At 34.8% G+C, this 16,330-nt stretch overlaps 2 protein-coding genes across 2 annotated transcripts in view; both read right to left on the minus strand.

Moving 5' to 3' along the window:
- The window catches only part of LOC311088663 (SLAM family member 5-like), a gene marked incomplete at its 5' end in the record, with an annotated part of 43,378 nt that extends 42,205 nt beyond the window's left edge, over positions 1-1,173 (minus strand). The window contains one exon of the mRNA XM_084122907.1: positions 1,107-1,173. Coding sequence (XP_083979033.1) covers positions 1,107-1,173 — 67 coding nt within the window. The remainder of the gene's footprint in view (positions 1-1,106) is intronic.
- LOC311088377 (uncharacterized protein) overlaps positions 1-16,330 on the minus strand; it is a 252,493-nt gene that overhangs the window by 224,069 nt on the left and 12,094 nt on the right. The window lies entirely within an intron of this gene.

Here is a 16,330-nt window from a genome sequence, read left to right on the forward strand (position 1 = left end):
CATCTTCATCACCAAACACACCTGAAGAACAGAGTTTTTCACAGATTAAAGCTTTAAAATCACTTGATATTGGTTTGAAGCTTCACTGAAATACTTTTAAACATTTAAATGCGTGTGGGAAACGCCATTGGATTATTATTTTGTTTGTATTTTCCTTGCCTGGAACTGTTTAAACCTGTGGATTATATACAAACTTTCCATGGATTATTCGTTGACTCATTGTGTCATTATGCTGGTTGCCGGTTTTGAAGCGCTTGGGACAAATTTATTAGCAACGGCCAAACAGCGCTGGAGAACTTGTAGCGTGCAATTCATTGACTGCTCTGAATGAACATTCATATTTTAGATAGGGGGTTAAATCAGTCGTTTGTATGATGCACTGTTTTAATCATAATCTATATAAGTGGGGGGCTCTGTCATAATTCCTGTCTTGTGTTCCCCTTGTCTTGTGTGGACTTGTCATTTCCTGTCCTGTGCCATGTTTTGTAGTCCTTTGTAGTTTTTCTTGTTTTAGTCTTCCTAGGTGTTTCTAATTAGCCACGCCCCCTTGTTATCTTTAGTTTGTTTGTTAGTTTCAGTCTTTGAGTTCTTGATGTTGTATGTTGGTTGTTCTGTTCCCGAGTCCTGTTCCCTAGTCTGAGTCTGAATTTGTCAAGTTTTGAGTTTATTTAATAGACTACTGCTGCACGTGGATTCTGCTTCCTCCTATGTTTCAACCGCATCGTTATATAGTGGTTGTTCATGCATTATTGACTGAGAGTGAAATTCTTTTGCAATTTTGTTTGTGATCAACTTTACAAGTTCATCAGTGTTGATGCAGCCATTTTCATGAATTATAACTGATTATTTTAGTAAACTATACGGAAGAAGAACACATAGACATCACTCGGTATTCTGTTGGACCGAAACCTCTTTTATTAGCTTAAATCCATTTATGGATAGCAGCAGGTCACACATTACAAACTTTAACACTCAGATAGTAGAGAGAGAATATAGGGCGGCTTCTGTCACTTTGAGTGATTTATTGCCCTTAAGCCACGCCCCCTTTTTGACCGTGGGAATATTCCCACGCTTGCCCCGCCCCCTTCTACCACCCACCCACCCACCTCCGGGCAGACCACGTGACCGTGATAATTTTCCCACGCTTGCTCCTCCCACTTCTGGACATGTCATGTGACCGTAGGAAAATCGGACTTACGCCACACCTCCTTATGGGTTGAACATCTGAAGCGTGGGAAAATTCCCACGCTCAGTAGTTCTAAACAGTGTATATTAAAACTTTTTAAAGAAATGTACAATAAACAGTCAGAGATGAGATCAGTGTTTTTATTAAAGAAGACAGATGTACATTAATCACTTTTAAAAATGAATTAGTGTCATTTCAAGATGTTAAAACATTATCTTAAAGCTATCAAAATGTGTCAGTATCAAAACATCTAAAACAACATTTTAAAATGTTAAAACATTGAAAAATCAATGTTCAGTCATTTACAGTTAAGAGAGTTTTTTCATTACAAAAAGATCATTTTTAAAAAATGTTGACCCGTAAGCATTTATCTTTTACGCATTATTTGTAAAATTTTACATTTTACATAAAATATCTTTAAAAAAGTGTCTCAAACACATCATAATATTAAAAACAAGTATTAAAAGCCGACCTACGTATTTATATTTCCGTTTTGTTGTTGTTGAAAGGAGAACCATAACTCTTATTATCCATCTCCAAAGGCTTGGAGCTTTTAACTCCAAAAATGACAAAATCCGAAAAAGCAAATAGTTCTATTTTCTAACATACATTTAAAGAAAAAGCTGTACTTTCACAATAACATTGTGTTTAAAGATGTATAAACGTTGTATAAAGTTAAAATACACGTCTTTAGTGTTCATACATTGTAAAATGTTAAAACATTATCTTAAACCTATCAAAATCTATTAGTATTAAAACATCTAAAACAACATTTTATGTTAAAACATAAACCGTGGGAAATTTTCCCACGATCCACATTAAAACATCTAAAACAACATGTATTAAAATTATACCGAGCAAATAGATCTATTTTCTAATACATTTGAAGAAAAGTTGTACATTCACAATTACATAGTGTTTAAAGGTGTATGAAACATTGTTTAAAGTTTAAATTATATTTTCTTAAAGATATCTAAATGTGTTATAACATAGTATTAAAACATCTAAAACAACATTTTATGTTAAAACATAAATGTTAAAACATTGAAAATCAATGTTCAGTCATTTACAGAAAAATATAACAAGTTAAGAGTTTTTTCATTACAAAAAGATAATTTTTTAAAAATGTTGATCCATAATCATTTAACTTTCACACATTATTTATAAAACGTTACATTTTACATAAAGTATCTTTAAAAGTGTATATTTTTGTCCATCACTTTTAAAACATTAATGAAATAAGTTAAAATTGCATTTTTCTCTAAAAGAGTTATTAAAAATGAGTTAGCTATTTTAAGATGTTAAAATCAATAATTTACAGAAAAGTAAATGTATCCATCCACACAGTATTTGTAAAATGCTACATTTAACATAAAATATCTTTAAAAGTGTCTCAAACACATATTAAAACCACACCATGTTAAAAATCACAGTATCTAAAAAATAGCCTTACGTTTTTGTAAATTCGTTTGTTAAAAGAGAGCCAAAAGGTATATCCAAAGGTATATTCCACATCAAATGTATATCCACTGTGTATCCAAAAGGTATATCCAAAGCACGAAAGATTTATCCAAAAGGTATATCCAAGACCAAAGGTTTATCCAACATTAAGGGTATATCCGGATCCATAGGTTTAGAGATTTTATTTCCAAAAGTTACAAAGTCTCGTGAGGAACTCAATGAAACACGTCCACACGGTTACATCCCAAAAGTTAGACTGACCTCTGTGACATCTGCCCAGTAGCCACAGGTAGACCACTCCCACAGACCGTGGGAATATTCCAGCGCTTGTCACGCCCCTTTCTACCCCCTCCCTCCCACCTCCGGACAGGTCATGTGACCGCGGGAATTTTTCCCACGATCCATAATAAAATAACTTTAACTGTAATAAAATGATACAGTCCTTTAAAATACAAAAGCTAGTATTTAAAACGCTAGGCCTAGCAGAAAAATGTGAACAAGCTAGAATGTCTTTTTACGAATACAGATTTTAAAACAAGTTCCATTTGATACATCACTCATCGTATAGGTAGACGCATGAACGAGTATAGATCATGTGTAAACACGTGTCTCAGTCCACCTAACACTAAATAATATTTATAAAAAATAATAGTTGTTTAAAGTTTAAGTTAATTCATGTTTTAGTTAAGTTATATTCACTAACTTACTGATTTATTCACTCTTTGATAAGATAATCCACCTATCCCAGTGGAGTAAAAAAAAAAATGATTCTGTTCAAAACTATGTGCTTTTAACTTTAAAACGTAAACGGTAGGCAAACATTTTCCACACATTTAAACAATGTTTCAAACGTGAGCATTTAACATATCGAACAACATCAGTTAAAAAATACGTAAAACGAATAGTTTTTAAGCAAACTTTTTAACAATACGACTTCCTACTAAGTTTTGTTTAGTTTTTAGCTAAAATATATCCTTCACTGTCCACAAAACACCCATGCGCACGGAAAGCATAACATGAATGTGAAATCCGATCTGTGAAGCCAAATCTACGTTAGTAAAAAATCCAATAATCAAAACAATGTTTTAAATTGTGTGCGTTTTATTTAATTTAGTTATTAATCCAGTATTAGATCTTTCTAGCCAAATATTGTTTGATGTGTTAAGCCTAGATAACAAGACATAGGTCCTAGTCCATACATGACGTGTTCGTGAAAAGTAATATTTATGTAATCTTTGTGAGATCATATCCACGAACACGGAACTTGGTGCTTGGTGATACACTTTACTAAAAGAAAATATTATGGAAGTATACCCTTTTAACTAACATTTCAACATCCTGCACAAATTAAAGAAACATATGAGCTAAGGAGGTAAGGATGTACATTAATCCCGAATAAACAGATAATGGAATGTTCACAATATACAGTATACTAGTTATACTTCTACTTAGCGTGTGTGTAAATAGTTGTGCTTAAATCTTTGGGTGTATTTTTTACACATCAACATATTTGTCACACCGTAAGTACCATATGGCCTTGTAAAGCTATACGGGAATCACACGCGTCCAAAACATTTGTGTAAGATTCAAAAGATCAAATCATTAGGGGAGACAACAAACAGACTCCATTGTGAAAAGTGACCGTTCACCACAGCGTCCGAGCCGAAATGACATATACATTAGAGGGCCACGATGGGGTCCAGACTCCTCCCACTAACACACCTCTCAAAGCTGAGAGGTCAATCCCGATTTAAGGACGTCCGCAAAATGACGTCACTCACAGGGTGATTCCCCCATCCCTCCCACAGCATGGCATCCGCATCAAACAACAACCGCTAAAAAATACATAAAACGAATAGTTTTTTAAGCAAAACTTTTTAACATTACAATTCACTATAAACTTTTGTTTAGTTCTTAGCTAAAATATATATCTTTCACTGCCCCGCAAAGCATCCATGTGCTCGGAAAGCAAAACATGATTGAGAAATCGGTCTGTGAACCCAAGTCTCCGCCCACCTAAAAACTTCGCCAAAGCAAATACACATGTGCTGAGGTATAGCTACAGATTTAAATCTTGGTAAAAAGGTTTAATCAAAACAACATCTTAAATTTTTGTACATTTAATTTAATTTAGTTATTAATCCGGTATTAGATCTTTCTAGCCTAATATTGTTTGATGTGTTATGCCTATATAACGAAACATGTCCATACATGTTGTGTTCGAGAAAAGTAATATTGATGTAATCTTTGTAAGATCATACCTAGTCTCAGCCTCAGACGTCACGCCCACGGAAACGTCTGATGCATATGGTACACTTAACTGGAAACACTTCAGGAATGTCGAAGTCGTCATCTGATTGGTTGAATTTTATCGGATTTCCGGGGGTGCGAGTGTCGCGTTTATTTTCGGTCCGCCGGGAAACAAAGCGCAGACGTGTGATTGCGGAAGAAAAACTGTTGTGTTTACATGAGTGACAATGCGCATTTATCAAGATCAGCTAAACGTAGGATTCTCAAAAGTATGCGTGCACGAACAGATCAATGACTTACTGCTTGTTTTCTTCTCCTTCTTTGATTTTCTATGCTGACTGACTTGTTGCACGCCGGTCTGTTGTTGTGGGGACATTTCCACGCCCCGAAACGTGACGCTGAACGAAACGAACTGTAATTGGTTGTTTGACATGTCGGTCAAACGGCCTTATGGGCGGGCCTTGGCCAAAGAAAGCTGCTATGAATTCCAGACCTTCAGCCGTCAGTCTGAAGGTCTGGCTACGCGAGACTAGATCATACCCACAAACGCAGAACCTTGTGCTGGATGTTCCACTTTACTAAAAGAAAATATTATGGAAGTCATTTTCAAACTGTAATTATACCATATTTTATGTATTAATAGTATGGTTCCATGTTGCTTTAAAGTTTGTTTGTTATTAACTAATACCTTTTAACTAACATTTCAACATCCTGCACAAATTAAAGAAACATATGAGCTAAGGAGGTAAAGATGTACATTAATCCCGAATAAACAGATAATGGAATGTCCACAATCTACAGTATATTAGTTATTCTCATACTTGCATGTGTGTAAATAGTTGTGCTTAAATCAACAACTTTATACAGAATCACACGTGTCCAAAACATCCATGTAAGATTCAAAAGACCCAAACCTCTAAGAAAAGAGGCTTGAAAACCATAGTTTATTATAAATTCACAAAAGCATGCAAATGATGACCCTGTTTTACATTTTGTATGTTGGACCGTATGTTTTAGGTGAAGACTTTTCATTGAGAGCTGTCTATAGAAATAAATGACAATTAAGAATTTAAGTGATAGTCTTTCTGTTTGACTAAATTGATACTTCATTTAGTGCAACTTTTCCCTCTATGAATTACACAAAGTGCATGCTGTTTTACACTTAAACTATTACAACAGAATCACATCTGACTATTGCACTGAGAGAGGCATATTCATCCAAGCTCGAGACTGTTAAACAAAGTTCCACACTTTGGTAAAACCTAATTCTAGAGGTCAACTGGGTTAAAAGTAAATGCATCATGAGTCATTTAAAACAAATACAGAAAAGCCACTATAGTGATCAGTTTTAGCGTTTGAATTGACATTTTACATATTACACTGTTTACATCTTGTTTTTGTACTGTTTTTGCAAAAAGTGTATAGTCACAGAGCGTGGTCAAACATGTTCATATAGGAATGTATGAAAAACATGAACAAATATTTAGGCTTGGGTATCGAGTATCGAGTATCGATTGGAACCGGGACTAGCTTTTCGATTTTCCCGGAATCGTTCAAAAGTTTAAATTTCGATTCCTAGTTTCGATTCACAGTCCGCCGAATGGAAGAAGAAACCGCTGTCTAAGTTACCAATTTGATCATTTCTGGCCCTATTCTGAACTGAAGTAACTACCTAATCGATTTCAAACTGCCAAGTTAACTCGCTGAACACTGACAGGCTGCTATAGCCTTCCCCACATTAGTTAAACATTTGTAAACTGTACGTTACACGGGATGGTAAATGCGTGTATTACTAGCACAGGTGTAAGCGTATATGGATAGTTATGCTAAACTGCGAACCGATACATTTTATGAGACGCTGTGTGAGTTGCCTTAACTCACACAGCGTCTCATAAAATTTATTCAGATCAAACAACCCTGACGTTAAACCTTAAAAACGTACTTATATGATGTTTTCTTTTTCTTCGGTATCTTGCAAGTTGCAACCATATTCTATCGTCCTCTGCTCGTCCGTTTGAAAACTGCGCGCGATGCGAACGTAAAAAAAAAAAAATCATGAAAACACATTTACACATGCAGAGCTGCCAACTCTCACGCATTCACTGTGGGACACACGCAATTGACACTTTTCGCTCTCACGCCACACATCCATTTTCTCACGCACAATAAAATCGCGAAGCAAAGAGGACACGGAGACCGACAGACTAGACAGAGCAGTTACTTTATGATATACAAAAAAATCTCAGCTCTCAGATTCTGTCAATTTTATTACTAGATTAAAACAATAAATGCCGTTTTGGCACTTGTAAATGTGACGTGACAGATCCCTAGCGCACATGAACCGATCATCTCTACTAGCTAATAGTAAAAAAGCACGTGAAAGATACAGTACAACTTACCGAAATGTATATTCCTCATACATAATATCGATCAATCAGTGTTTTTTATCAGCGTGAAGAGGTCAATAACATAGCTGGAGAACAATTATGTCATATTTACCTCAGAAAAGTCATTTAATGAACATATAGGCTATAGCACGTAGTTGGCAAGAAAAAAAGAGCTATAGAGAGTATTTTGCTAAACCTGTACTGTATTACATATTTATTATATTTTTACTTGTATCATTAAATAAAGTTGTTATTATAATAAAAAACGCATTACATTTAATATGAGTTATTTTTAACCTTAAATAATACTGCCAGCTGATAGGGCTCTCTGTATGTTTACAGCATTAGGTGAGTTGTTGTTTTTTTCTTGAGAAAAATTAACGCCCATCTTGAGTAGCCTACCTAATATTTATCCAAATTAGTCAATATTAAATCAAATCACAAAAATTGAATTGAATTGAAATAATAAAAAAAGCGTAGTTTACCAGAAATTGTACCATGTAAACATTGTAACATGTTGTCACTAAACCTAATAACATTCAGTTTAGTTACTAAAATGTTAGTGACAATCACAATACACTTATTGTTATGCAAATTTTTTTATATTTCAATTGATGGAGAAGGTCAGACTATTTCCTTCAGAAAGACCGTTGGTTAGCTAGCTCATTTAAAATGTCCTAAAAAATTTTGTTTAAAATAGATTTGATATTTATATTGTAGTTGAAAACAGCCCTGAATAGTAAAGTTCATAAAAAGTAAAAAGTTCATAGAATTAAAATTGATTTAAACTTTTTTGACCCTGCCTCTTAAAAGAATCGGAATCGAGAATCGTTAGGAACCGGAATCGAAACAAGGAATTGGAATCGGAATCGGAATCGTTCAAATTCAAACGATACCCAACCCTACAAATATTGCATAAAGAGAATTAAATGACGGTCCTTCTAGTATGAGAGTGTTTAAGACTAAACAAATCATATTTATTTTAGAACATCTTTCTGCTATGTCTACGAAACATTGACGTGAAAGATGAGTATTACACTTCAAACTCGTCTAACTATTACACTTATTTTGTTATTATTACACGGTTATTTTGTGTGTGTCACTAAACAACATGGTTAAGCTAATGAATTACAGTTGATACGTGGTATTTTTACGTGAAAGGAGGGAAAGGAATATTTAACATATAAAAATAAAAATATTTTAACCTATAGTCAATTTCAATTGTTTGATAAATCATATAACAATCAACAGTTATATGTGAAACAATTAGAGTTGGTGTAAATTTGCACATCCAAAAACTGTTGTTACTTGGATGATGAATCTTCACTTTATGATTTATCAGACACCAACTCTTGAACGGTTTTGTAATTTTCTCCACTTGGGAGAATTTTGCTCTGAACAGTTTGCTTCACCAGGCCACGCTCAAATCCCATCTCTAAAGCAGACTTCACCACAGGATTGTTCATCATCACTGCATCTTCTGAACGGTCTTCTCCAGGACCCAGGTGTACAACAGTTGGATCAACAAATTCTCTCGAGTCGCTGTCTCCATTAGTCAATAGCTGTTCAAATATTCTTGGAAATCTTGCTTGAATCTGATGAACAAACTCTTGTCCCTTTTCTTGCAACAGGTATTCACATCTTGGAAACCACTTGGCATGTTCTACCCATGGATCATCACCAGGCTCCCAACATCTGAGTCCGCCATCGCAACAAAAGCACTTCACATCATCACGACGACCAACATAGTAAAAACCAGCCTTAGCCAATTGGTCTGGTCGAACAGTTATTCTTGAGGGCCAGTAGACAAATGTGAGCAACCTTTCTTCACACTGTTGCATTGCCGATATATTGGAAAGGCTAGATAAAGGTACATTATCTGCACGGTCACCTCGAACGAAGCGGCAGTTGGGGTAATGCCTCTGGTGCTCTGATACTGCCCGATCTCCCGGTTCCCAGTTGCTAAGCTGGCCTCTACAACTGAAGCAAGCCACTCTGTCGCCCTGGCCAAGGTGGTAGAAACCACTTTTGGCAAGCTCGGCTGGACTTACTGGTGCAAGAGTCCAATTCTGAAAGGTGTTAAGGCGTTCCTGTTCCCGACGCATGTCAGGACTGTGACAAGCCGGAGGTCGCTGGTGAGACATATCCTGGTGAGACATATCCAGGTTTAAGTAACCCACCCGCTCCTCCGTTTGGCCTGAAACGGATGCCGTGGTGGTCGATGTTACGGGTGTCGCAGGGCTGTAGGATGGCTACGTTGCGAAGCGGGGAAAAGGCAGGGTGAGAGGACGACAGGAGGTTTTGTCCGGGTTGTGTGCGAAGTCCTGAAATATTTATCAGGACAACAGCTTACTCCGCCCCGCTGGAGGAGTTGTCATCATGACCCCGTAAACAGCTGTATAGGATTACATATAATGTCACATTGAATCAGAAGTAGCGTCATGGGAAGTTATGCATATGCCACCGGTGAGATGTCTATAATTACACCAAAATATTTATATATAAAAATATACATATATTTTTAGACCTTTAGCACATTCAAATGTATTGAGTTAAAATTAAAACGTGATATCAATATCGCATTACCGAATTCATGGGTGATTAATAGGTTCAATAGTTATCAAGCACCAGCTAATTTAAGTTTTTCTTCAAACAAAAGTAATTTTCTGATAAATCATTGTACACATACATGTGTTTTGTTGTATGCACAGATTTTAAGGGTCGCTATAGAAAGATGCGTCCTTGTCTTTGTTTCCCGGTATTTTTAAAAACATATCTAGATCTACATAGATGTTTTACACGATAAGATATGTCAGAGAACCTTGTGCGACATTTTATATCCGCATAAAGGGTTAAAATGTAAAATATACATTTTAGCGCTATTTAAAAACTAGGACGGTATAATAATATAATGTAAATGTCTCACGTGAAGATGATGGTTTAAACCATAATTTTATCAAATCAAGTCAATTCATGTGAATACTGTCGTATATGAACAAAGAGAAGAGTTCACTAACATTACAGCTAACTGTAGGAAACAAATATCCGGGGGAAAGTGTAAAGAACACGCCATACAAAACATTACAATCACACCCGACAATACGATAAGTGTTGCGCTAGTGATGTTAAAAATTGTTAAACAATTTTAAAACAGGGTGTTTCAGAAGATATGCAAAGATGCCTAAAAACAAAGGTGTCCAAAATGTTACTTGCTAATACTTGGTCTTATTTCAGAGTCGGTATGCTCCGGTGAAAACTGTGTGAGCTTTGATGAGCCCGACAACAATACCGTTGTTAAACATGCGGTACAATAATAATGTTCAATATAAACAAGAATCCTGCTCTAATGCGACTAATTCTAACCAACTCTAATTGTTTCACATATAACTGTTGATTGTTATATGATTTATCAAACAATTGAAATTGACTATAGGTTAAAATATTTTTATTTTTATATGTTAAATATTCCTTTCCCTCCTTTCACGTAAAAATACCACGTATCAACTGTAATTCATTAGCTTAACCATGTTGTTTAGTGACACACACAAAATAACCGTGTAATAATAACAAAATAAGTGTAATAGTTAGACGAGTTTGAAGTGTAATACTCATCTTTCACGTCAATGTTTCGTAGACATAGCAGAAAGATGTTCTAAAATAAATATGATATGTTTAGTCTTAAACACTCTCATACTAGAAGGACCGTCATTTAATTCTCTTTATGCAATATTTGTTCATGTTTTTCATACATTCCTATATGAACATGTTTGACCACGCTCTGTGACTATACACTTTTTGCAAAAACAGTACAAAAACAAGATGTAAACAGTGTAATATGTAAAATGTCAATTCAAACGCTAAAACTGATCACTATAGTGGCTTTTCTGTATTTGTTTTAAATGACTCATGATGCATTTACTTTTAACCCAGTTGACCTCTAGAATTAGGTTTTACCAAAGTGTGGAACTTTGTTTAACAGTCTCGAGCTTGGATGAATATGCCTCTCTCAGTGCAATATCAGATGTGATTCTGTTGTAATAGTTTAAGTGTAAAACAGCATGCACTTTGTGTAATTCATAGAGGGAAAAGTTGCACTAAATGAAGTATCAATTTAGTCAAACAGAAAGACTATCACTTAAATTCTTAATTGTCATTTATTTCTATAGACAGCTCTCAATGAAAAGTCTTCACCTAAAACATACGGTCCAACATACAAAATGTAAAACAGGGTCATCATTTGCATGCTTTTGTGAATTTATAATAAACTATGGTTTTCAAGCCTCTTTTCTTAGAGGTTTGGGTCTTTTGAATCTTACATGGATGTTTTGGACACGTGTGATTCTGTATAAAGTTGTTGATTTAAGCACAACTATTTACACACATGCAAGTATGAGAATAACTAATATACTGTAGATTGTGGACATTCCATTATCTGTTTATTCGGGATTAATGTACATCTTTACCTCCTTAGCTCATATGTTTCTTTAATTTGTGCAGGATGTTGAAATGTTAGTTAAAAGGTATTAGTTAATAACAAACAAACTTTAAAGCAACATGGAACCATACTATTAATACATAAAATATGGTATAATTACAGTTTGAAAATGACTTCCATAATATTTTCTTTTAGTAAAGTGGAACATCCAGCACAAGGTTCTGCGTTTGTGGGTATGATCTAGTCTCGCGTAGCCAGACCTTCAGACTGACGGCTGAAGGTCTGGAATTCATAGCAGCTTTCTTTGGCCAAGGCCCGCCCATAAGGCCGTTTGACCGACATGTCAAACAACCAATTACAGTTCGTTTCGTTCAGCGTCACGTTTCGGGGCGTGGAAATGTCCCCACAACAACAGACCGGCGTGCAACAAGTCAGTCAGCATAGAAAATCAAAGAAGGAGAAGAAAACAAGCAGTAAGTCATTGATCTGTTCGTGCACGCATACTTTTGAGAATCCTACGTTTAGCTGATCTTGATAAATGCGCATTGTCACTCATGTAAACACAACAGTTTTTCTTCCGCAATCACACGTCTGCGCTTTGTTTCCCGGCGGACCGAAAATAAACGCGACACTCGCGCCCCCGGAAATCCGATAAAATTCAACCAATCAGATGACGACTTCGACATTCCTGAAGTGTTTCCAGTTAAGTGTACCATATGCATCAGACGTTTCCGTGGGCGTGACGTCTGAGGCTGAGACTAGGTATGATCTTACAAAGATTACATCAATATTACTTTTCTCGAACACAACATGTATGGACATGTTTCGTTATATAGGCATAACACATCAAACAATATTAGGCTAGAAAGATCTAATACCGGATTAATAACTAAATTAAATTAAATGTACAAAAATTTAAGATGTTGTTTTGATTAAACCTTTTTACCAAGATTTAAATCTGTAGCTATACCTCAGCACATGTGTATTTGCTTTGGCGAAGTTTTTAGGTGGGCGGAGACTTGGGTTCACAGACCGATTTCTCAATCATGTTTTGCTTTCCGAGCACATGGATGCTTTGCGGGGCAGTGAAAGATATATATTTTAGCTAAGAACTAAACAAAAGTTTATAGTGAATTGTAATGTTAAAAAGTTTTGCTTAAAAAACTATTCGTTTTATGTATTTTTTAGCGGTTGTTGTTTGATGCGGATGCCATGCTGTGGGAGGGATGGGGGAATCACCCTGTGAGTGACGTCATTTTGCGGACGTCCTTAAATCGGGATTGACCTCTCAGCTTTGAGAGGTGTGTTAGTGGGAGGAGTCTGGACCCCATCGTGGCCCTCTAATGTATATGTCATTTCGGCTCGGACGCTGTGGTGAACGGTCACTTTTCACAATGGAGTCTGTTTGTTGTCTCCCCTAATGATTTGATCTTTTGAATCTTACACAAATGTTTTGGACGCGTGTGATTCCCGTATAGCTTTACAAGGCCATATGGTACTTACGGTGTGACAAATATGTTGATGTGTAAAAAATACACCCAAAGATTTAAGCACAACTATTTACACACACGCTAAGTAGAAGTATAACTAGTATACTGTATATTGTGAACATTCCATTATCTGTTTATTCGGGATTAATGTACATCCTTACCTCCTTAGCTCATATGTTTCTTTAATTTGTGCAGGATGTTGAAATGTTAGTTAAAAGGGTATACTTCCATAATATTTTCTTTTAGTAAAGTGTATCACCAAGCACCAAGTTCCGTGTTCGTGGATATGATCTCACAAAGATTACATAAATATTACTTTTCACGAACACGTCATGTATGGACTAGGACCTATGTCTTGTTATCTAGGCTTAACACATCAAACAATATTTGGCTAGAAAGATCTAATACTGGATTAATAACTAAATTAAATAAAACGCACACAATTTAAAACATTGTTTTGATTATTGGATTTTTTACTAACGTAGATTTGGCTTCACAGATCGGATTTCACATTCATGTTATGCTTTCCGTGCGCATGGGTGTTTTGTGGACAGTGAAGGATATATTTTAGCTAAAAACTAAACAAAACTTAGTAGGAAGTCGTATTGTTAAAAAGTTTGCTTAAAAACTATTCGTTTTACGTATTTTTTAACTGATGTTGTTCGATATGTTAAATGCTCACGTTTGAAACATTGTTTAAATGTGTGGAAAATGTTTGCCTACCGTTTACGTTTTAAAGTTAAAAGCACATAGTTTTGAACAGAATCATTTTTTTTTTTACTCCACTGGGATAGGTGGATTATCTTATCAAAGAGTGAATAAATCAGTAAGTTAGTGAATATAACTTAACTAAAACATGAATTAACTTAAACTTTAAACAACTATTATTTTTTATAAATATTATTTAGTGTTAGGTGGACTGAGACACGTGTTTACACATGATCTATACTCGTTCATGCGTCTACCTATACGATGAGTGATGTATCAAATGGAACTTGTTTTAAAATCTGTATTCGTAAAAAGACATTCTAGCTTGTTCACATTTTTCTGCTAGGCCTAGCGTTTTAAATACTAGCTTTTGTATTTTAAAGGACTGTATCATTTTATTACAGTTAAAGTTATTTTATTATGGATCGTGGGAAAAATTCCCGCGGTCACATGACCTGTCCGGAGGTGGGAGGGAGGGGGTAGAAAGGGGCGTGACAAGCGCTGGAATATTCCCACGGTCTGTGGGAGTGGTCTACCTGTGGCTACTGGGCAGATGTCACAGAGGTCAGTCTAACTTTTAGGATGTAACCGTGTGGACGTGTTTCATTGAGTTCCTCACGAGACTTTGTAACTTTTGGAAATAAAATCTCTAAACCTATGGATCCGGATATACCCTTAATGTTGGATAAACCTTTGGTCTTGGATATACCTTTTGGATAAATCTTTCGTGCTTTGGATATACCTTTTGGATACACAGTGGATATACATTTGATGTGGAATATACCTTTGGATATACCTTTTGGCTCTCTTTCAACAAACGAATTTACAAAAACGTAAGGCTATTTTTTAGATACTGTGATTTTTAACATGGTGTGGTTTTAATATGTGTTTGAGACACTTTTAAAGATATTTTATGTTAAATGTAGCATTTTACAAATACTGTGTGGATGGATACATTTACTTTTCTGTAAATTATTGATTTTAACATCTTAAAATAGCTAACTCATTTTTAATAACTCTTTTAGAGAAAAATGCAATTTTAACTTATTTCATTAATGTTTTAAAAGTGATGGACAAAAATATACACTTTTAAAGATACTTTATGTAAAATGTAACGTTTTATAAATAATGTGTGAAAGTTAAATGATTATGGATCAACATTTTTAAAAAATTATCTTTTTGTAATGAAAAAACTCTCTTAACTTGTTATATTTTTCTGTAAATGACTGAACATTGATTTTCAATGTTTTAACATTTATGTTTTAACATAAAATGTTGTTTTAGATGTTTTAATACTATGTTATAACACATTTAGATATCTTTAAGAAAATATAATTTAAACTTTAAACAATGTTTCATACACCTTTAAACACTATGTAATTGTGAATGTACAACTTTTCTTCAAATGTATTAGAAAATAGATCTATTTGCTCGGTATAATTTTAATACATGTTGTTTTAGATGTTTTAATGTGGATCGTGGGAAAATTTCCCACGGTTTATGTTTTAACATAAAATGTTGTTTTAGATGTTTTAATACTAATAGATTTTGATAGGTTTAAGATAATGTTTTAACATTTTACAATGTATGAACACTAAAGACGTGTATTTTAACTTTATACAACGTTTATACATCTTTAAACACAATGTTATTGTGAAAGTACAGCTTTTTCTTTAAATGTATGTTAGAAAATAGAACTATTTGCTTTTTCGGATTTTGTCATTTTTGGAGTTAAAAGCTCCAAGCCTTTGGAGATGGATAATAAGAGTTATGGTTCTCCTTTCAACAACAACAAAACGGAAATATAAATACGTAGGTCGGCTTTTAATACTTGTTTTTAATATTATGATGTGTTTGAGACACTTTTTTAAAGATATTTTATGTAAAATGTAAAATTTTACAAATAATGCGTAAAAGATAAATGCTTACGGGTCAACATTTTTTAAAAATGATCTTTTTGTAATGAAAAAACTCTCTTAACTGTAAATGACTGAACATTGATTTTTCAATGTTTTAACATTTTAAAATGTTGTTTTAGATGTTTTGATACTGACACATTTTGATAGCTTTAAGATAATGTTTTAACATCTTGAAATGACACTAATTCATTTTTAAAAGTGATTAATGTACATCTGTCTTCTTTAATAAAAACACTGATCTCATCTCTGACTGTTTATTGTACATTTCTTTAAAAAGTTTTAATATACACTGTTTAGAACTACTGAGCGTGGGAATTTTCCCACGCTTCAGATGTTCAACCCATAACGAGGTGTGGCGTAAGTCCGATTTTCCTACGGTCACATGACATGTCCAGAAGTGGGAGGAGCAAGCGTGGGAAAATTCTCACGGTCACGTGGTCTGCCCGGAGGTGGGTGGGTGGGTGGTAGAAGGGGGCGGGGCAAGCGTGGGAATA

This window comes from Abramis brama (assembly GCF_963993115.1).
Source record: "Abramis brama genome assembly, chromosome: 8".
Taxonomy (NCBI): domain Eukaryota; kingdom Metazoa; phylum Chordata; class Actinopteri; order Cypriniformes; family Leuciscidae; genus Abramis; species Abramis brama.